At 35.5% G+C, this 24,505-nt stretch overlaps 1 protein-coding gene across 1 annotated transcript; it reads left to right on the top strand.

Annotated features, from left to right (window-relative positions):
- The first annotated feature begins 697 nt into the window (after positions 1–697).
- LOC120081706 (cytochrome P450 71B37-like) lies at positions 698–3,559 on the top strand. The gene is made up of 2 exons (XM_039036798.1): positions 698–1,724; positions 2,761–3,559. The coding sequence occupies exons 1-2, from the start codon at positions 807–809 to the stop codon at positions 3,373–3,375; spliced, it is 1,533 nt and encodes a 510-aa protein (XP_038892726.1). The 5' UTR covers positions 698–806; the 3' UTR covers positions 3,376–3,559.
- The last annotated feature ends 20,946 nt before the right edge of the window (positions 3,560–24,505 follow it).

The raw sequence follows: 24,505 nt of genomic DNA, 5'->3' as shown, positions 1-24,505 counted from the left end.
TATGGATATTAATATACGTTTATTAATTTAAATAAATATGAAGGAAGAATTTTAATTTAATTGTAATAGTGATGAAAAATAGTAAAACTTAATATAATTTTCTAATATATTTAAATTAATTAATAGACATTAACACTCAAGGCATAAACTAAGTATTTAGTGAATTATAATTAATTAAATCAAGGTTAAAATATAAATCTTGTAATCTAAGGATCAAATTGAAATAAAATTCAAATCATATGGATAAAATTATAACATTTTGAAATTTATGAACTATATTGAAACCTAAACTCAAAAGTTAAGGATTAAGGTTCAGTTTGGTAACCATTTGCTTTTTTTTTTTTTTTTTTTGAAAATTAAACTTATAGACATTACTTCCACCTCCAAATTTCTTCTTTAGTTATTTATTTTTTACCAATGGTTTAAAAAACCAAGCCAAATTTTGAAAACTAAAAAAATTAGTATCTAAAACTTATTTTTATTTTTTAAATTTGGCTAATAATCCAACTATTGTACTTCAATAAATATGCAAATCGTCGTAAGAAATTGAAAAAAACAGTTTTAATTTTCAAAATTAAAAAAAAAAAACAAAATAGTAACTAAACAAGGTCTAAATTTAAATTTTGCAACCTGAACACTAAATTAAAACTACAAATATCATTCCCCAGAATTTATAATCTGTAGAAATTATTGAATCACATAATGTAGAGGTCTGACTAATTTTTCCTATATATAACCCTTGCCAACTTCATTTACTTTGTGCCTTCATCTAGATCTCTCTCAAATGCTTAGTAGTTGATCATACAATGCATAGCCTTTTCATCTGGGTCACTTCTCTTCTCTTTTTCTTATGTTCTTTACTACTGAAAACCAAGAAAAATGTTGAAATTAAACAAAAGAATAATAAGCTTAAAATTGTTCCTCCTCCAGGTCCTCCAAAGCTTCCCTTGTTGGGCCATTTACACCTCATTGGCTCCCACCCTCATCGCTCCTTATGCAAACTTTCAAGAACACATGGCCCCATCATGCTCCTCAAATTTGGCTCGGTCCCGACCGTCGTCATCTCTTCAGCGCCCGTCGCACAAGAGTTGTTCAAACTCCACGATCTTGCTTCTTGCAGCCGCCCTCACTTAGCCGCCACCGCAAGATACTCATACAACTTCTTAGACCTGATTTTTTCCTCATACGGCGATCGCTGGAGGGAGCTTCGAAAGATTTGTATCGCCACGCTCTTTAGTCCAAAACGTGTTCTATCTTTTCAGCATATTAGAGAAGGAGAAGTCAATCTACTATTGAATTCCATCTCTCAATCCTCAGCTTCTTCAACTTCAGTTGATTTCAACGCAAAATCTTATTCTCTCACGGCTAATATCTTGACCCGCATTGCGTTTGGGAAGAGCTTTAGAGGGAGTGAACTGGATAATGGGAATTTTGAAGGGGTTATTCAAAGAGCAAGCGCGGCATTGGGAAGCTTCTCGGCGAGTGATTTCTTTCCTAGTTTCGGGTGGATAATTGATCGGCTCACCGGTGTTCATGGGAGGCTGGAGAAAAGCTTTGCGGAGTTGGATGCTTTTTTAGAACATGTAGTCAAGGATCGTGATGAGTTTTGGACGGCTTCTCAAAAGGAAGAAAATATTGTCGATGTTTTGTTGAGAATGGAGAGAGATGGCTATGAATTTGATGGAGTCAAATTCACCGGAGATTGCATTAAGGCACTTCTCATGGTAAATCTAAATTATTCTCCAAATACAAATCTAGTTTCATCCCAAATCAATAGATAATAAAAAGAATACTTTATGTTATCTTATAAATATGGATAATAATTAATTGCCGTCTAAATTTGACCTAATCTCATACATTTTATTTTCTTTATATATGACAAATTTTTATTGGAATCCTCGACGAAATCTATTAGTTTAGTAGTAATATTAAAAATAAAATAAAATAATTATGTCATATTTATTGTTAAAATTTATAATCAAGTTTGGAAATGTTTTTTTTCTTTTTATAGATTAGAAATGGGAAATGAGAAATAAGAACACTTACCAAAGTCTCTTGTTTGATAATCGTTTGATTTATTTTTTGTCTTTAATCGTTATATATATAAAATTGTGCTTGTTTTCTCACAATTTCTTTAGAATATTATTTTATCAATTTTAGAAACTACTTTATCATTGGGTTTGAAACAATCGTAGGTGAAAAATAATATTTATAACTCAATTTCAAAATATAAAATTAAAAACTAATAATTAATGTCACATTTGGTATCCACTTTATTTATTATTATTTTTTTTTTTGAAAAATAAGTTTATTTACTCTCAAATTCTTACAATTGTTTGCACTTTCTTAATTAAAAGAGTTGAATTATTGGCCAAATTTCAAAAGCAAAAATATAATTTTAAGAGCTACGTGTTGTTTAGTTTTCAAAGCAAAAAATTTAGAAGTAGAATGAATGTTTACAGACTTAGTTTTAAAAAATTATCATTAATTCAAAAACCAAATAATTATCAAACGACCTAAATATTTATATCCAGAGCCAAAGTATTTTTGTTTGTTAAAAAAGCTAAAACTATGAAACAAGAACAGAGACATATTAAACTATCACTCCTTAATTTATTGTTTCCAAATATTACTTATTGTTGGAGATAATGAAACTCTACATATCTCTACGATGATATGATATTTCAAATCATCAATTTCTAACTTTGCATGTAGCTAAAGTTTTTCTTGTTCCTCTTCTTTTGAAATGTGTGATTTTAGGATATATTTCTAGCTGGAGTGGAAACAGGAGCAAACATAATTATTTGGACAATGGCAGAGCTTGTTAAGAATTCAAAAGTGATGAAGAAGCTACAAGATGAAATCAGAAGCTCCATAAAACAAGATCATGTGAAGGAAAGCGACCTCGAAAAGCTTCAATATCTAAAAATGGTGGTGAAAGAGGTTTTAAGGCTTCATGCACCTGTCCCACTTCTCCTCCCAAGAGAAACCATGTCGCATTTTAAGCTCAATGGTTATGATATTGATCCCAAAACACATGTTCATGTGAATTTATGGGCAATTGGAAGAGACCCAGAATGTTGGACAAATCCACAAGAGTTTTTTCCAGAGAGATTTATGGGAAGCAATATTGATTACAAAGGACAAAATTTTGAGTTAATACCATTTGGAGCTGGTAGAAGAGTTTGTCCAGGAATGAATATGGGGATTGTAACTGTAGAGTTGGCATTGGCTAATATGTTGTTGTGTTTTGATTGGAAATTGCCAAATGGAATGAAAGAAGAAGATGTTGATATGGAAGAAGAATTTGGTATTACAGTTACCAAGAAATCACCTCTTCAACTTCTTCCAATTCCTTACTTAAACTCCAATTAATACTTCATCATCCATATGTCATGGAAAACAAAACTTACTCTAATATTAGGCCTTGCCTATTCTGTTTATTGTAATTTAGAATCCTAAAATATTTATGTAATGTTTTTTTTTTTTTTTTTAATATGTAGTAAGTTAAATATCATATGTGATATATATATATATATAAGATTGACCAAAAATTTAAGTTGATAGATGAAGGTAAATGTAATATTATATCATTTAACACTTTCATCATTTGTGGGTTCGAAATACGTAGACAACATCCCTATGCATCATTTAACACTTCTCTCATTCAAGATTAAATGAATATGTTGTCCAGGTTGCACAAAAAGATGGATTCTTAATTAAATAAATATAGTTGAATTCGAAACATATTATTTAACATTGAATTTTGTAAAACAATTTCCTATCAGTTACCTGGCCTGATGAAAAACAAAGGGTTTCTATAAACAATAATTTCCCTTTTCCATGTCTAATCTTTTTCTTTCATTCCATTTGCTGTGAAGAAAAACGAATTCTACTATTACAAGTGAGAGAGAAAAAATTAAGAGAAATGATTAAGTGCAGTGTAATTTCTATACTCTTTTTTTTTTTTTTAAAAAAAATCATTTTTAATCAGCTTCTTTAAAAAAATTTAAATTATTAAGCAATAATTTTTTGTTAGATACAACACGGCACAGTGCTAACAACTACACCAAGTATTTTTCAAAAATTAATGTTCATTGAATACAGTAGATAAAGCACATGTTAAAATAAGTGAATTGAGTTATGTTTACCACTAATTTATTCTATAACATTTTATTTATCGGCATATTATGTCAAATCATCGTCAATATTTCATTATATAAGTATGTTTCACCATTTAATTAACTATGTTAATGAAAAATACGTGTTTAAATTAAAATTTGAAGTATAAAAATGTAAAATGTTTGTTTCCTAAATTTCATGTATAAATCAAATGAGTTTTGGTAGGTTGCATTTGAGATGATTGATCACATAGCATGTAGTAATAATAACTTATCACAACCAAATATATTGAATTTTTCAATATTGAAAATTAAGAAAATAGGAAAAAAAAAAAAAGATATGGCTAGGGTAGGATAACTTTCTTCGTCAAATTTTATGCATCCTACCACATTGTTGATCCAATCAAGACAATTTAACATGTAGCACACTCTTCTTACTTTTTTTAAAAATATATTTTTGGTTATTTTATGTGATTCGAGTCTAGAATGGGATGCATAAACATGAGTGCATCCAAGTATTACTCTTTTTCGTGGGAATCATTCTTTTATATTTTGTTGGGAATGCAACTACAATCCAACATTGACTAGATGAGGATTATTGCCTAAAGTGTCATACCATAAAGACTACATTAATTTAATCCAACAAACTAAGATCCAAGGTTATCTGATGAAACTTAAACATGTATGTGGAGATATACAGGTGGATCATGTTTAAGTGATAACTTAAATGGTCTGTAGTATATGGACAGGGCTAGGTACCTTATCCTGGTGATACTACGAATACGACCTGCTTTATAGATGTTACAATTATTGTAAAGTGCTACAAATGATTTGATCTTAATCATTCATGTGCAGATATACGATCAAAGGTATTCTATACAAAGAGTTTGTATAAGACCGGACTGTGAAATGAATAGTCTTTCTTTATAACACCGTTTCTAGGAGAGACTTACATTTCACTAGAATGACCATAGGTGACTTGACATTAATCCTAAGTGAGTTGTTCCTGTCTATAAGGATGATCTTTTGATTTGTATGGGTGAGAGTGGTCAAATTAGCCGACTCACAAGCCTACCATTTTGAGGATTTGTCCAAGTAGGGAGTTGGGAATACAACTACACAAGATGGAATCCACTCATTTCTGTCTTTAGGGGAAGTAGATAAATTGCTCCCTTAATAGCTGATTCCAGGTTTTGAAAATTGAGGCTTTAACCTCTCACTAGCCTGAGAAGTATTAGTTTATAGTTGAACTATAAACTGTTTGTTCATTAGAGGGATTAGTGGTACTTAAGAAGTTAGATATAATTACAGCAGTAAAATAGTAATTTGACCCAGCTGTAATTATGGGTGATTTGTGAAGGGTTGACTCACTGTTGATTAGTTATATCTGTGAACACAGAAATAGTTGACTCACTGTTGATTAGTTATATCCATGGACAAAGAAATATATCTACAGTGCAAATAGTGCAACTATTGTCTTTAGTGGAGTGATCGGTAGTTAATGAATAATGATTAATTGGATTAAAGAAGTTTAAAAATTAATCTCATATCTTGGAGCTTCTAATCTATAGGTCCATAAGGTCCCCTTGTTAGCTCACTAAATGATAAAGATGGGGAATGATTTAAATTGTTCAAATCAAATGAGGGAGTTTTATATTAATGAGATTAATATATAATGGTTAATTATAGATATGATCTATAATCCAATTTATGTAAGAGAGATATATTTGAATAAGATTCAAATATTAGATTTATATGAATTGGATTCATAAAGAGATGTATATATATGAATAAGTGATATTTATATGTTAATTAACTTCATATTAAATATGATTTAATATTGATGTTTAATTGATTAATTAATGGTTAAGTAATTGATTAAGAAATAATGGAGATTGGAGGTTAGTGTACATATATGATATTTATGATAATTAATTAAGTGTATATTAAATGGGATTTAATATATGGTTATTTAATTAATGTGTCAATTAATTAAATAAGGGTTATTTAATTAATTAGCACTTATGGTATAAAGGGAAATACTATGAGAAAGGGTTAACCATTCTCCATATAAATATATTCTTATAGCCCATTTAGTGAAAAATATTTTATTACACAAAAAACCTAGCATCTAAGCCTCCACCTTCTCTCTAAAAATTTTGTATCCTTTTTCTCCTCAAAGGTTCTTGGGGACCACTCTTCCAAGTTCTTTAAAATCTTAGAGAATAGCAAGGTAACTTTGTTGGTGGTGTCTTCTTCATTGGAGAAGTTCGAGATCGTTGATAACGGTAGAAGAGGAAAGCTAGAAGAATTAACACAGGTGAGTTTTGATTTCTTTTTTCCTTCTTCTTTTCTAGCATAGTTATAGTTTTGTTTGAATGTTTATCCTACAAATGCATGTTTTATTTTACTGCCTTTGTTTCCATAAAAATTGAATGTCTAAATGCAAGGCGTTCACACGCTTCTGCAGGAATTCGATGCCTTCAATTGGTATCAGACACATTCTTGCAATTTTCATTTCTAATTTTTAGGAACAAAAAGTAGAGACCATGGTGGGTGCTTTTTATATTGTTTTCATGAGATGAATACAGTAAATTTCATTTGGATTTTTTTTTTTTGGCTTAATAAATGTTTTCGATATTTGGCACATAGATTCGTCTTCCTTGATTTGATCATGTAAGGGTCGTTGTTTTTTAGCACTTTTATTGTAAATCCAGTCTGTAAGTCCGTGTCGTTCGTGGCAAAAATTTGTTGTGAAAAGAACTCGGAAAAACAAAGGCGAAACAAGAGAAAATAAAGAGAAATAGTGCAGTTCTGTTTTTCATAGACAACTTTCACTAATTTATTGATTTCCAGAGTTCTAAACATTGTATCATGCTAAAATTTGGTCAGTATGTTTAGGACACCTAGGGCATCTTTTTGAACTGTTGGATCGTCGTTTTGAGCTCTGGCGTACCTGACTTGCCGCCGAACGGAAGCATTTTTTTTTTTCTATTTTCTCTTAGAATTTTCTAAATTCTAAAGTGCCAAATATCAGTCTGTTAATGCCTTTTATATCATTTAATGTGCATGAGATGTATGTTTATATTATATGTTTTGGTAATATATATAATTTGTGTCATATAGTTTTAAAATCACACTTTAGGATGAACATGATCATGCATCATATAAATGTCATGTGATTACATGATTAATATAAGCATGCTCACACATTATAATATAATTGTTATATTACTTTAATGGATGTTTTGAATAAGGATAGTCATGCATCATAAATGTTATAATGTATGATGTAGAGAAATGAATATGTATGTTCATTTTTTATGTATGATAATTATAAGCGTTATAATTAGATGAAAAATTAACTTTGTTGAGCACGATATTACTTAGATTAATATAAATGTTATATTCAATCAAAGTCGTCATAATGCAAACGAAAAAGGATTTTAATAAATTCTTTTTATAAAAGTTATAAGTTCATTGAATTAGATTAAAATCAATAATCAAGAGTTGCATACAAACATAGGTCTAAATTAATTTTAAATGATTTAAAATTAGTTCACCTAGACTTATGTTAAACACATTCCTAATGAGATTAGAAATAGGTTAATCCTTTAATTCGTTTTAATATGATTAAAATGAACTCCTTAAAAAATTAAATTTATAAAATAATTGCTCATAAGGGACCTTTATCTTAGGAACGTTATGTCTAGGATGCAATATTTAACCTAATGGAAACGAAACACCTCCATCTGGGAACCATCCTGGAAGGTGAAATGGATAAATATTTTATAAGCATGCAATAAGTGAACAATTTTGTTAAAGAGTTTAATGAATGAGATCACATATTATTAAAATATTCAATATAAGCATGAGCAAAGTAACAATGACTTAGATAAATTGAATTAACCAGATTTACTTAAGTACGAAACCCTAAAATTTTAAAATACTTAGTGGGAGGAAAAAGATGTATATGATATGTCAAGTTTTTCACTCAGGTTCTTGATGGGTGAAAAATGGAGGTAAATGAATATGCGTTTATCGTTCGTTCTCCATGCATCGTTGGTCATGCGTTGGACTAAGGGATGTGCAATATGCGTCTAAGAATATATGCAGTGACCATGCGTTCCTGTCACCAGTTTTCTTGCTCTCTCGCTAAGTATAACGAGATTGCAAGTTTCTCGGGTGAACCGAGATCGAACTCAGGGATTTGTAGCTAAATGTTATGAAGTAATGTGTTTGCAGTAAAGAATAAAAGAATATTGAAGGTTATGGGCTATGCGCTACTCCTACTCCTAACTAAATAGATTAAGCAGTAGAAGTATGACTATGAGAGATAGGGACACGAAAACTATTAATGCATAATAAAATGCATAGAAAAATAGATAAAATGGCGGGGATAACTTCACCACATCACTAAGTTTGATCGCAAGGGTAACCCCAGCCAACGCAAGCTATGCGATTATGCTACACACACTTGACAAACACGCATGCGATGTATATATGATAGTGTCGAGAGGCCTTATGTCTAAGTCTCTATTCTTGCTCACGTGTTCCCACACATGAACAAGATGACTGCATATCACCGTATCCTACTTCTGGACGCATGCGATGTGACCGCATACTTTCATATCCTATCTATAGGGTGCATATGCTGTGTAATAGCAAACAAAGCTTATCTCTAAGTCTCTATTCTTGCCTATGCGATCCAATCTGACTCTCTCAAGCCAATATTTGATTTTTAGACTACTCTCTCAAATATGCCTAAATGATGAATGATACGCTCATAAGACAAGATAATCACATAAACATGGTTGACATAAGATTATTCCTATATCTAGGAACACTGCTTGTTTTGCTTAATGCGTTCCGTCACTTACCCTCCTGAGCAGTTAGCTATCCCTGATCAGCTCATAGACAAGTATTGCGTTCGCTCATAGACAAGCGTTGCTACAACATCATACTAAGCAAATAGGATTTTCTCACAACACTCGCACAATGCACACCTCTCAGTGGTTTTCTACTTGCTTCATAAATCTATGCTGCATGATTGAGTATGCAATACTCTAGCAATCTTACTTAGTCTTTGCAGTGAAAGTAAAGGATGATAAGAAAATGAAGACGGAATCGAAGGAAATAGAGAAATGCATTGATCAAAAAATGTATTAATCTCTTAAGCCACAATGTAATACAATACAGAGATAGAAGAGATATGGAGGGCCATATGCGTTATTTTATGATGTGGAATTGTGAATGAAATGCGATGATGGAAATGTGTTGAGTACTCAAGTTTTCTCAATGGAATCCAAGTGTAAACCCCACTGAGTTTCTTGGTAAGTCCAGGGTCGAACTCAGGGACTTGGGAAAATAGGTTGTGGTAGTAATTTTTAGGAAAACTTTGCGGTAACCAAATAAATAAATAGTTGTTGAGGTTGTTGTTTGCGGTAATGGAAAATAAACAAATGCGGCGGAGTTTGAAAAGAGTTGAATAAACGGAAGATGTGATGAGTATGCGGTGAACGGGTTGAGAAAAGTTTCGGCTAACACTTCCTAGGATGCATTCATGCTATACGATCATGTAACATGCATACAATAGTAAACCAACTCTCGGTGCGAATGCCACAACTTCTAAGGCTAGAACGCATGCGATATATGCGATAAGTATATAGGACTTACACATAAGCCTTTATTCTTATTTATGCAATGACAAAATGACACACACACAAATAAGGCGACCACATAATATCATTCCCATCTCTAGGATGCATGCGATGCAGGTTGACAAACAGAGTTTATCTCTAAGTCCTTATCTCTTGTTTATGCAGTTCTAATCTTGCTCTCTCGAGTCTAGATTCTAACCTAGCTCTCTTGAGTCTTAGGTTCTTTCTTTAGACTCTCTCTCGAGTAGCTCTAAAGGGGTATTTGGCACAGCATAACACAAGATAATCACAAGCAATGCACTTCCTAGGTCATGTTAGCTTAGTTCTTCTCAACTCATTTGACTAGTTTAGCTACTCATGTGTGCTAAGAGAGTGAACAGATGTAGAATAAGAACTTCCATTGTATAAATATAAAGATGAAGTACAAAATAACAATGCAAGGATAGAATAAAGAATCTGGTAGCAATCTCTTGCTTCCCAGGCTTTTACACTGTTTTTCTACTCGTGTTCAAAAGATAATCTCGCTCTCTACTTCTACGCCTCAAGGTTCTCTCTCGAGTTGCCTTGAGTGATCTCCAGCGTCTTTACTCTTCTCGTGCTCCGCCTTGAAATAAAAAGGAAAAACTATGGACAAAGACGTGTGATCCGAACTTATGAATTTTTTAACTGGTGAACCCCTTTTCTGAAGGATGCCTCTGGTATTTATAGAGCCTCGGGGTGAAGGCGGTTTCTCTCTCATGATTGCGCAGATGGGATGGCTTTAATTCCCTGACTGATGCGCCGAATATTTGTCATCGAAAAGCTGAATGTACTTGTTATCGTTAGCGGCTGTCAGCTTAATTCAGATTCGACTGTCATCAGCTTTCTGTCCCATCGCAACTAATTATGCCTTTCACCCAGATGCACCCACCAAGCCACACCGACCAAGTTGTGGCAATCCTTCTTGAGCAAATTTTTGCGAACATAATCACCGAAAAGTCTTGCGGTAATGCTGCGCTCGACCAATGATTTTCTATGATCGAAATTTCCGCCTTGCGTCAATGCATATTCTGCATAAAAACACAAAAATCAACTGTTTCTATGCGATGAACGCATATGATTGCAATATTATGAAATTGATGCTTTTTGGACGCAATCTAACATCATTTATCAACGCAAGCTAGCATTGTTTAAGAACTTAGCACTATGATAACGTGCATTTCTACCCGTTATCACACCCCTAAATTTAAACAATACTTGTCCTCAAGCATAAGCTAAAGACTTCCTTTAGCAAGTCTACTGTAATGTTCTTTTCCTAGATTTCTCAAGGACACTTCGTTCAAATCCTATATACCAAAATTTCCTTAAGTCTTATTCAAGTCTCCTCTTAAAATATTTCTAAGACTTAGGGATGCAAGCTTAACCTTCAAAAGGACTTTACTAAATTCCGGAACATCGCATGATTTATTTCAAAAAGAAAACTTTTCCACCGGGGTGTCAAATGATTTTATCCTTGCATATTTCTTGACATTATTTTTTTTTTCTGACCTTGCGCTGATCCAAGTGTCTTACCTTCCTTTTGGCCTGCCCCCACGTGTGTCATGCGGACATCCAACTACGAACAATGTGCTCTTCCTCAGACTAAACTCATACCTTCTTGGTAGCGGAGTTGCAGTCATTTATTTATGCATTGATCCTAGTGACTTACTTTCGTTTTGGCTTGCCACCACGTGTGTCATGCAGACATCCAACTATGGGTAAGTGCCCTTCTCAACTTAACTCTTATCAACATGGGTTTCCCTATTGTGTTGACAGTGGAGTTGTTATTCTCAAATTTTTTTTTTTCAAAATAGCAAGGTCGAAAATAAATACCTCACCCCCAAATTTAAAATACGGCAATGTCCTCATTGCCAAAATATTGAAAGAAGTCATACATCGATTGTATGAAAATTAGCTCAGAAATACAATAATTATGAATTATCGCAATTACACCCACTAACATCATCAAGATGGTAGAAGAGGACATTTTCTATTCTGTTTTGCAGGAAACCAAGTCACCGCTTGCAATCAAGGCTCAACGAGAAACTGAATAACGCATCTCTATCAACATTGCGCCCGTCGAACCACAATGAAGAGACGATCAATGCAATGACGGCGCAATGCGACAGTTGATCCAGAGCTGAATTTCAACCGCATGCGATAACAAAAACAACACCGTATGCGAGCTCTCGATCAAAAGATGCAACTGAGTAATGAAAACGCGGAGGATTGCGACATGTGTGCAACTAACTGTTTTGTAGATTTGATGGTCTGATTGCATAACAGAAGGAATAATTATCTCACCATCTTCAGAATTTCCATAATAAGAAGTGGGGCCCACAAGCCAAGAGTCAAAGATTTTCACCTATAAATACCCCCATAGAATTCAGAGAAGACATACTTGATACGAGAGCGAATTGATGCTAGATTACTAAGAGAAAGGCTGAGTTGAGTACTGATCGGAAGAAATTTGGGAAGAAAAGAGACAAGACCGAGAGGTGAGTCTCAGTGCTATTCTACCAGATCCCCACCGCGAAGCTCTATACTCAGATCCCTGCTACCGATTGAGCAAGCCTGAGAGGGAAGTTCATCCTTCCGCACGATCCATCCACACCGACAAGCAAAACTCCATCCAGATCGGTGCCAAGATATTGGCGCTTATTTGTATTTGCTTCTAACTCTATTCATCACTATATTTCATCTTCTTTATCTCTTCGTTCACAAATAATGTATCAAACGCTGAATAGAAGTATTGGATGTCTCGATCGTTTCCATTCCCACTTTTCTGTCTACTTCTGTTCCTCCGTTAATCGTTTTCTTCATGAAGTCTTCTTAATCCCTTGGTAATTAATATGGATTAAACGAGTAACTTAATATGTGCTAAAGAGATAAATGTGTTTGGCTAAGGCATGCTAGACGACATCTCACCTGTGAGAGTATAAGTGAAGATGTCATTCTGATCTATCGAGAGAAGGTTAGAAGAATGCGTTTGCTAGAATGAGTAGTACTTCTAGACATGGAAGCAACCTTGCATTCATTACATTCGTCCCTGTTTCATCACAGACATGTGGGAACACGGCCGATCACCGAGAGGTGTACGCTAAGGGAAAAGCGAAACCGAAATTATATCATTAATGCCATTAAGGAACTTACGCTATTTATATTAGTTATCTTTTCTTTTCTGCTTCACACATAAGACTTGCCACCACATCACACGATCTTTATATAATCTTCACAGTCAGCCTTAACCTCTGTATCTTGTATCATCATAACTTAGGTTTATTTTATCGCACTTTATTTTATTATCGCATTTGACCGGTTTACTTTACTTTATCGCATATTTTACTACTTGTACACAACTTTCTTATAAAATTGAAAAACCTGGTCGCATGTATCACAAACATAACGTAATAACCTCAAACAGTCCCTGTGTTCGACCTCGGATCACACCGAGAAACTTGCGGTGGAATTATACTTGGTTCCAACACATAGTATACTACAAGGTTCTCATAATTAATGCATATCTTGAAGTAGTATCGCATGAACTCATTCTATGACTCTATATATATCAATTTAGCGTTACAAGCCCCCCCCCCCTCTTTTTCCATGTTGCTTAAGATGCTCCCGAATACTTCTTTGTCATTTCTTATTTTCTTCTCACTTTCTGATGACAGTACTGGGAGTGGGGCACTCTCCGTGCTCGGCCCTTCTCGAACTGGGAGTGGTTTGGCTACAGCAGGTTTTCATCATGGTTTTTCGACAATTCTTTGGACAGACTTGGGCTGGGCGGCGAGGTGACGGCTGGCAGCGAGGAATGTTGCCTTCCGTGCGGTGACGTGGGCTAGGGAAGGCGATGAAGGTAGGGAAGATGAGTGTGAGGCGGCCATGGTTTCGATTGAGTGGAAGAGTTGGAAAATTTCTTTGGTTTGCGGAAGGAAATTTGGAAGGTCTGGTATGCAGAGGATTTCTTAAGGTTTCTTTTCGCTAAAAACTCAAATAAACTTCCTCAGACGAGGGGGGGGGGGGAATTTATAGGTTGGGCCTTGATGGGCCCAACGCAATCCTTTCGTGACAGGCTTCGAGATTCTCAAAAAGCCTGCTCAATGCACTCTTCGCATTTATGAATTAGCAGAAAAGGACGTCCTTTCGTCTGTTAAGTCATCATTTCCTTGCAAGTTTAAACGATTCGACTACTCTCTCGCCAAAATATTTTATCTTTTGTATTTTATTCGGACGGGCGCAATGTTAAAGATTAATGCAATGCATCCATTACCGCAAATGCATATTTGCGGAGGACGGGCAACAACGCATGCATTAGCACAACACACCCCTCAGCTCATCGCATTTCTGAAGGATGGGCGCACAATATTTCTACCAGCACAACACTACCTCGACATAGTGCATTTTCGCTAAGGACGGGCGCATAATACATGCACACGAAACACACCCCTCAATGTAATGCATTTGAGGAAGATGGACCCAAAGTGTATCTTATCAGCGCAAGGTACACCGGTCATCACAATGCATACCGAATATTTATTAAAGTTTATTATTATTATTTTTTATTTTTTTATTTTTGTTTTTGTTTCATCAACAATGCAAGTCGATAAGACTTTGTGGTGTTCATTTTCTTTTTAGTCAATCATTTACAGAGATTTAAGAACAATGCAATGTTAAGGCAGAAGAGTAAATAAATTGAATTATGCATAAAATTAATGCAACTTGGATTAAAGTAAGAAGTAATTTCAGAAAGTAGTAAAGACTTAATCTTAGGAAAGTAGTAAATAACGCAATAAAGAAAGCGGTAAAGGAAAGCGATAGAGAAAGCGTTAATGAAAGCAGTAAACATAGATCTTAGGGATGCTGATTGAAAGACAAATTCCTCAAGATTACCGCAATCTGCATCCCCACAGGCAGTCAGACTTGCCTGCACAATGTCATCAAGGACATTGTTCCTTTCCATGAGATCCTGGGGCTTCTGAGTTACTTGGCAGTGTTCCCGGTGTTCTATTATGAAGCTCAGCTGCCAATTGCCCTACTTGGACCTCCAAGTTCCTTATCGAAGACGCCTGCGACTACATGACTGCATCATTTTTCTCAATGTATTGCTTAAGCAGGGCTTCCAAGGATGGTGAATTTACAGTGGTGTTTGATGTGGACGGTTGGTTGTGTGGTTGTCGTTGGTGACTCTGATTCTGATTTTGGTGAAAAGCTTGAGGATTTCCTCGACTCCCTGAATTGTTGTTCTAATGATTCCTCTGGCCTCCTTGGTCACTGTTACCTCCCCAACCCAAGTTAGGGTGATTCCGCCAACCTGGATTGTAAGTGTTGCTGTAAGGGTTGTTTTGGATAGCAAACACTGATTGCGGGTTCGATGGGCACATCTCTGCAGCATGACCCCCTCCGCATTGTGCATAGCTAATTTCTACCACTTGCGCCAACGCATTGAGATGTGCTACACCCTGAGAGAGGGTACCTTGGTTTATTGCCATCGTTTGAAGAAGAGAGATCACTGCGGTCATTTGTGCAACCAAGGTTGTCATTGTATCCGCTGTACAATGGCATTTTCAGTTCTTCTTCTCTCAGGGCCTCTTCCTCCATGCCCGTCATCCACCCAATCATCTGTGTTTTATGAGATCCAGGATGACCTTGGCTTCAACGTAGGTCTTATCCATAAATCCTTCCACCGCGGAGGCATTAACAACATCTTGCGTTGATCTGTTCAAGCCGTTATAGAAGGTCTCCATCAGAACGCAATCGGGAATCCTGATATGCGGACAATTCTTCACTAATCTTCTAAAACGCACCTAGGCAGTGCTTAGAGCCTCATTTTCCATCTGCTCGAAATTCAGCACATCCCCCCGTCTCCTTGCGTTGACGGTTGGAGTGAAGAATTTCTTTATGAATCGCTCCACTAACTAGTCCCATGAAGTTATTTCGTTTGGCTCCAATAAATGAGCCTACCTCTTTGCCTCATCCCTCAGTGTGTACAGGAAGAGGTATAGTCTGATTCCCTCAAGGGTAACGCCAGGAATGGAGAAAGTGTTGCACATCTCCACAAAGCTGGTCAGATGGGCGTGCAGTTCTTCACCTTGCATACCTGATTACTTGTAGAAATACAAGTTATTTTTGCTCTTAAGTTGGAACAGCTAAGGTTTTTAATGATAAATTCTCCTCATTTTTAGAAGAAACACATAGAATTACTCAAACATTAGCAAACTCATGCAAAAGAATATTTATTACTAAAATACTGCGGCACTAATGCATTATATTGCAGGATTTCAACAAGAAGTTAACGCATGATTAAGAAGTGCCACAGGTAAAGTTCTAACGCATGAGCCATGCGTCGGAGGGGAATTCAACGCAGAGAAGATTCATTGATGCAGGCTGTTTGTGTCAAATCACCACTTGCAAATATGAACATCTGCAGCAGGCGGCATCTGAAAAGCTTCTGAGTGTCAGGTAACTAACTAAGGCATGGACTTTAATGCTGCCCATCACTAAACTAGAGATGACTAACGCCTATAAATAGATGAAATACCTCCAGAGTTCGTAGTTCAGAAAAATTTCAAGATTCTCACTCTCTGTATTAGCGTAGTCATAGTTGTAGATCTTTAGAAGCTGTGCTGTGGTGCCAAGAAGATCAGAAGGGACACCATCACTGTCGGTCAAGGAGCGGAGGAAGCCGAGCTGAGAAAGATACTTCGTCCGATTCTTATACAAGTGATTGTACACAACTAGAATTGAGCCAAAGAGGTACAAGAGATTGTACTCTATGGCTTAACTCAGTTCCTTTCATCTCATTTATTGCTTTCATTTCATCTGATTAAATATTGCTTTTGTAAAGACAATCTGCTTCTTTATAAATTCATATATTTGATCCATTACACTTTTCCATTGTTTATTCCTTGTTTATGTTGAATGCATCTATACTTTATGCAAAACTTCATTTCAAATGCTTAAACTAACTTGATCAATTGGTAAAAGCATCCTTAGCTTAGATTATTCGAAAGAGTAAATAAGCCAGCATCAAGTAGAATGCCTAGTATATCTAGACATAGATTGACTGGTGTTTATTGCATTATGTGTTCGACGCATGCATCCTAGAGATAAGTTTTGTATGTTATTCGCATTGAGAAATGTTGAATAAAGTGTAACACATAAAAAAAGATAAGAAAATCATCCCATCTCATCCACATCACATTCTGGTTTGTGTACATTCATCTTAGATCGACGCATACCACTTACATTAAAATCCATTTTCACACGATCCATTACTCACTACTCAACTCTTTTGTATCTTCTTGCACAAGCATAGCACCTTAGTGTAAATAACACATTTCTCTCATACATTTAGGAAAACCTTATAATAGCTACAACGCAAGGTCTGCGTTAGCTTAACCTGAATCCCTGAGTTCGACTATGGACTTACCAGGAACCTAAATTGGATTTATACTTGGGTCTAATTTAGGAAAACTTGAACGTCAAATAGTGGAGTGTCGTGTTTTCTGTTGCACATCTATAACGCATCAATGCGTTACAACTACATAAACGCATCAAAGTATCAACGCATCATTCTTACTTAGAACTTATTTTTCCAATTTATTTTATACAACACACACCCAGCTCGAATCACGATAGAAACGAACAATACCTCCGAACTGTCCCGCGTTTTGGATCATCTGGAGCATGATCGGCTTAATTTCAAAACGTGCATTCTCCTCAACCATTGGTCTTGAGATTCTGGGCGAGAAGTCGTAAAGATTGAGCCGCATAGTTTCTCATAGGGATGTTGCTGTGAAAGCCAGATCTCCATTTTCCTACTTAAGTAAGTGATTAAGGGGTTAATTAGAAGAAAGTTAAATCCTATGTTATGTAAATAATCTAATAATTTTACAATTGTCATAATAACTGTAATAATTGTCACCTTCTGTGGAATCCAACAATTAGTAAGAGTGAATGTAAACTATAATGGTTAGGTATTATAGTTATGATAACCATATTTGATCCTGAAGTACGAGTAGAAAGGACCCTAAAAGGATAAAAAGAAGAGAAAACCTTGAAGACTTAAATCCTGAAAAAGTGAAGAAAGGATTGAAGAATTGAGGAAAATATAGAAAATATTTGGGAAAATTCGTGTGGAAGTTGCACAGAGATAAACCATATTCATAGTGCTAACGAGATTGGAGAGAGAAATGGGAGAGGAAATGGGAGAGAGCGAGATTGGTTTGAAGCGAGAGAATGGGAGAGAGTGAGATTGGTACGAGCGAGAGAATGGGAGAGAGCGAGATTGGTTCGAGCGAGAGAATGGGAGAGAGCGCGATTGGATTGAGTGAGAGAATTGGAGAGAGCGAGATTGATTTGAGCGAGAGAATGGGAGAGAGCGAGATTGGAGAAGAGCGAGAGTTTGAGCAAGAAAGTTGGAGAGAGCAAGAGTGGAGAGCGAGAAAGTGGGAGAGAGCGAGAGCAGCCTGAACGCCTCATTCGAACATCACGCCCACGCGATCGAAGGAAACCGCCTGTGCATTAAACTGTCGGGCAAGTATTTATGCGTTGAATTTAGCCACGTTTTTATAAATTATGCATTGAAAACCCTAAATTGAATACAAACAAATATTGAAGACGCAAGGGCCAACGTCAACCAAAATTAGGTGTCTTATTAAGAGAAATTCTAAAACCCTAAGAAATTGTGGTGGATGTGTATGGAAAGAACACCTTGAGCCAAGGTGAGGTAAGTTTACGTTGATAAGGGGAGAAGTAACCACTTGGCCATGCAGCCAAGTAGGTGGTGTCAACACCATAGGAGGTTTGGATGCCTATAAATAGAGCCTTTGGGATTTCATTTTCAAATCAAAAATCATAAAATTCGTAAAAAGAGGGGGAGAGTAGGTGCATTGGACAATGAGGGTGGAGGAGAATGCATCAATTTGAGACAAGAAGATCTCCCAATCTACTCAAGCATTTGATGTAATTCCAAAGCCATCTGAAAGATAAGAGAGTATATTTTTCATGGTGAGGCTGCCGGAGAAGAAAATCTAAGGAATTAGGCTGAAGAATGAGAAAAAGACAGAGGGGTCGAGCTATCGGGTAAGCTGGGCCAGTCTTGATGTTTGGATAATTCCGGATAAACCATGAAGATTTATGAGCTAAGATTTTATGGTAAGCTTCTTGAGACAAGGAAGTATCTCAAAGTAAGGTGTGGAACTATGAGTAATCTAAGCTGTAAATTGGATCTGGATTCTAGGGGTAAAAAGGGAGCTCGAGGTAGAAAAGGGAACTATTAGAAAGGCTCCTAAGAAATTAAGGTGAGTGTTATAGCTTTAATAATTAACACATAGTGTAAGTGTTATAGCTTTGATAATTAACACATAGTGTGAGTGTTATAGCGTTATAGTTTCTATATATCGTGAGTGTTATGTTGCTTTGATAAATAAAGAATATTGTGTGTTTATACAGTATTGATAGTAAATGCATATTATGAGTATTCACTTAGCTTTATACTCTGATATTGGAATATATGCATCTGTAAATACAAAATACATGCTTTTGGTGATATGATGATTGACATGATATTGTTTGTGTAGTAACTATGGAAACTGCGATTATGCCCAGGATGTGGTTAGCATGCTTAACAAAAGGTTCTTGGCGGGAAAAATTGGTCGGCTTCGGTCGACGGGAAATAATAGTCGGTGACGACCGGCAGAAAATATGGTCAAGTACCTAAGCATGACTAGCGGGATAAATAAAATGGTCGATGTGCACATTGGCGGGAATTGGGGTCATAGGAAGGTTTCCATAGATGATTGTATTGATTGATGATATGATATGCATGCCACGTGTAGCATTTTGGAATAAAGGTTAATCATTGCATGAATAAATCCATGATCATGCATAGGTACACTGTGATTATTATTATGTGATTGATTTCCCAAAAATGATGATTTTCAAAGTGATTTCTGTCTTAAAAGAACCACTTACTAGGCTTAGTAGCTCACACTCCTCAGGATTTGGTTCTGGCGTGCCTTGATTTCCTTTGATTTCTACAAGAAAAACAGGACCTTGTGCTGGCTGATTCGCCCCTTGATTTTCTTTGGGCCTCTCATTATTAGCCATATGTGCTCTTCTTCACCTGATTCGGTTCTGGGTGCCCTTGCGCGAAAAGTACCCTCGATCTCTAGTTTAGCTTCGAATTCTGGATTAGTTCCAGTACTCATAAACCGTCAGCCTGCTCTTCATGATAAACAGACAGTACAACAGAGATCTATCCTGCAAAATACCACAAGAATATTCAACACTAAACCGTTACCAATCCCCGACAACGGTACCATAAACTTGTAATATTAATTTTGTTATCTTTATTATGCATGCACTGTGATGATAGATATTATGCTACAAGCTCATGTTGCCATAAACTCGTGAGGATAAGAATGAATCTATCTTTATCTATTGCACCGATGAATGAATGAAAGTAATGATGTACTATGCGCTCAAGTGCTTGCGATAAAGATATTTTGTGATACTACTTTCTAAGTATATGCGTTGATGATAATATGGTCGTAGTATGCGATGATGTAGTGCGTGTCACAAGTTTTCTTGCACTGAAACCAAGTATAATTCCAACGCAAGTTTCTCAGAATGACCTGAGGTCGAACACGGGGATTGTTGTCATTAGATATGATACTAATGTGGTATATGCGACTAGTTATAATAAAGAATAAAGAATTTGGGTTTTGACAAAAATGTAAATTGTGTTGAAAGTAAAATGCGTTGATAAAATAAATTCTAAACTACTAATATACAAGGGTGAGGACTGGCTGTGAAGTTGTACAAAAGAATCTAATGAATGCGATGGAAAGTCTTGTGAATGAAGCAGAAAGATAATGAGTAGAGAGAAAGAACATCGCAAGTTCATCAATCTCGTTAAGGATGCAACTAAGGTTCTGCTTTCTCTTGGCGTACACCTTTCAGTGATCGGCCCCGTTCCCATATGTCTATGGTGAAACAGAGATGAATATAATGAACGCAAGGTTGTTTCCATTTCTAGAAATACTTCTCGCTTTAGTTAACGCATTCTTCCAACCTTCTCTCGATAGGCGGAATAACATCTTCACTTATGCTCTCACAGATGAAGATATCATTGATCATGCTTGAGCTAAACTTAACCGATTACCTTAACACAGATTAACTCACTCGCTTAATTCTTCTTTTTTACCCAAGGGATTAAGAACACATGATGGAGAAAATGGATGATAAATGTATGGAAATGGACAGAGAGATGATAATAATGACGATAATAGCAATTAAATTTAAAGACAAGCATTTGATACATGATTTGTGAATGGAAGATTAAAGAAGAAGAACACAATAGAAAAAATGAATGAATAGAAACAAATACGGAAAGAGTGTCAACGTCTTGACATAGATCCCAATCGGAGACTTGTGCTTGTCGGCATATGGATGAAGTGGAGAGGAAAGCTTCCCTCTCAAGCTTGCTTTCCCGATAGAAGTGACCCTTTGGCACAGAGCTTTAGCTTCGGGAATCAGAAAAATTCCTTACTCGGAGACTCACTTTTCAGCCTTGTCTCCTTATTCTCTCGGATTTTCTCTGTAAAGTCTCTTCAGACCAGCCTCCTTTGCAATGAATTCAAGGAAGCTACTTATAGACAAGACCTTGACTCTTTGAATTGGTGGTCCCACTGTATAATTCTGATAATTCCTACCATGGCGTAATGGGAAATTCCTCTCTTCTCCACGATCAATCTGTCAAAATCGTACAATAGAAAGCTGTACACTTGTTAAAATCGTCCGCGAATGCATTACTCTTCACATCTTCGATCGATCACCGTATGCGGTGTTGTTGTTTTGATTACCACATGCATTGAAATGCGTTGATCGCTAGAGTTCATGATCAATCGTCGCATGTGCCGCCATTGCGTTGATCATTTCTTCGTTCTTGGTCGATTGGCGCATGTGATGTAGATGCGTTGTACATTTTATATTGGTTCGACACAATCGGCCTTTATCCACTTCCCAAGCTCCTCTTGTGTATGTCACTACGAACCTGACTCTTTGTATAGCTCAAGTCGAACTGCTATAACATTCTTTTTCTAAGAGCAAGAACGAACCTGATTCTTTCCATGATTGAGGATCAAATCGTTGCAACAACTCTTTTTTTGGGATCAAGGATAACTCTTACGAAATGTTTGTAAAAATAAAGGGCACAATTATAACTCTCACAATAGAGTGGATTTACAAGTTGTAGCACTCAATAAATCAATCTTCACAACATAAAATATCTTTCTCAAGAACAAGATGAAAAGAAGAGAAGCTTGGAGAGAGAGCAATAATGGTGGCTTAATGAGTTATGGAGGATTGAAAATGATAAAAATTGTTATGTTAATTTAGAGAAGAAGATGTGTTTAAATAGACAAGAAAAATTATTGAAAACCACATTTAATTGGGGCCATTGGAACTTGGAAAAGAAAAATCAATGGTGAAGATTTTGAACACAGCTAGTCATTAGACACAAACAAAAAAAAATAATATAATAGTATATATCTTTTAAAACCATTTCTTTTAAAACTCAACAAAAAGCATGGCCACCATGTGTCCAAAATTAGCCATTAGACTCAAACATAAAATAATATTAAATTCATTTTCCTTTTAAATTCATTTTCTTTTTAAAACAAACCAAATATCAAAAGTCCACTATGTGTCACTCATCCATTGCTCCAAGTGATACCTTTAAATTTTTTCACTATGATGAGAAAACTTATGCCACGTCATTAGCTCGGGATTTTTCCGTTAAGTTTGTTTCGCCTATATCTTCTTCGTTTAAACTTCGATTTAGGCGATTCAAGTTGCGTTGGAATCTTTGTTCTGAGATCTACGTAATAGACATTCAAAACACTTAAATTGTCAATAAATAAAAGCAGTTTTGTTATCATCAAAATATTAATTATTTAATTAATTAAAATTAATTAATTTGAGGTTAAGGGCCAAAAAACCAACAATCTCTCCCTTTTTGATGATGAAAAACAAGTCAAGAAAAATGAAATCCAAATAGATGTGTGGTATGAAATATGTTCTTGATGGATAATTAACACACATATAATTTCATTTCACTTGAACACAAAGAATATATTCAATAACAACATTCTTTCATTTTTCTTACTACCTCTCCCCCTTTTGGAATCAATAAAAAAAAAAAAGGACAATTAAGAAAAATAAACAAAGATATGAAAGCTTCCTCTAAAATCACAAGCACATACTTTGTATTTCTTCTCATATCTACATGTCTTCTATGAAAATATAGCAAACAATATCTTAAATTCAAAAGGCTTACAAAAAGACCAAGCTCAAGCTTAATTCTATTTAAGACCAAATTTCACAAAATTCTCCCATTTTGAAACTAGTTAAACACTCCCCCTAATAAGGGACAAAAAGACATTAAATATATAATTCAACTTTAGGGTAGAAATATCAAACAAATTTTCAAATAAAAATTTTTATTCCAAAGACAATTACTCCAAGAAATATGCATAAGAGCATCACAGTACAATAAAGGGATATGAGAAATCAATATCATCAAACATGAAATTAATATATAAAAGTGTATAGCTCCCCCAAAAACCAAACACTCTCCTTCTTTAACTCACCAAACAGGTAATGTCTCCACAATTTTAGAGCTAACACAACTGCTACTAACTCTAAATCATGTGTAGGGTAGTTATATTCATGCTTCTTTAACTGTCGAGAAGCATAAGCTACTACCTTTCCCTTCTGCATCAGCACACATCCTAACCCTTGTCGGGATGCATCACAATAGACCTCAAACTCTTTACCTGGTGTAGGTAGAGTTAATACTGGTGCTGACACTAACCTCTATTTCAATACCTGAAAACTATGCTCGCATTCTGGCGACCACTCAAACTTCGCATCTTTTCTGGTCAGGTTTGTCAATGGAAGAGCTATCTTAGAAAAGCCCTCCACGAATCTCCTATAATAACCTGCTAAACCCAGAAAATTGCGTACTTCGGTTACATTCAGGGGTCGTTCCCAATTAACTACTACTTCTATCTTTTGGGAATCAACGCTAACTCCGTCAGCTGAAACTATATGCCCAAGAAATACGACTTGATTTAACCAAAAATCACATTTACTAAATTTGGCACATAATTCTTTTTCTCTTAAAATTTGTAACACCATTCTCAGATGTTCTTTGTGTTTCTTCGCACTACTAGAATATACTAGTATGTCGTCTATGAATACTATCAAAAAATGATCCAGATAAGAATGAAATATCCTATTCATCAAGTCCATAAATACCACAGGAGCATTTTTCAATCCAAACGGCATTACTAGGAACTCAAAATATCCATATCTAGTTCTGAATGCAGTCTTTGGAACATCTGTGCCTTTCACCTTCAACCGGTGATAGCCTGATCTCAAATCTATCTTAGAGAATACTGTGGCCCCCTTTAACTAGTCGAAGAGATCATCTATACGAGGCCATGGGTACTTATTTTTAATATTCACCTTATTCAACGGTCTATAGTCTATGCATAATTTAAGGTATCGTCTTTCTTCTTAACAAACAAGACTAGCGCTCCCCAAGATGACATACTGGGTCTAATGTACCCCTTATCCACAAGTTCTTGTAATTGAACTTTTAATTCTTTCAGCTCCGTTGGTGCCATCTTATAT

This window comes from Benincasa hispida, chromosome 7 (assembly GCF_009727055.1).
Source record: "Benincasa hispida cultivar B227 chromosome 7, ASM972705v1, whole genome shotgun sequence".
Classification (NCBI taxonomy): Eukaryota; Viridiplantae; Streptophyta; class Magnoliopsida; order Cucurbitales; family Cucurbitaceae; genus Benincasa; species Benincasa hispida.
The sequence above is the reverse complement of the archived record's forward strand: the minus strand, read 5'-3'. Positions and strand labels throughout refer to the sequence as shown.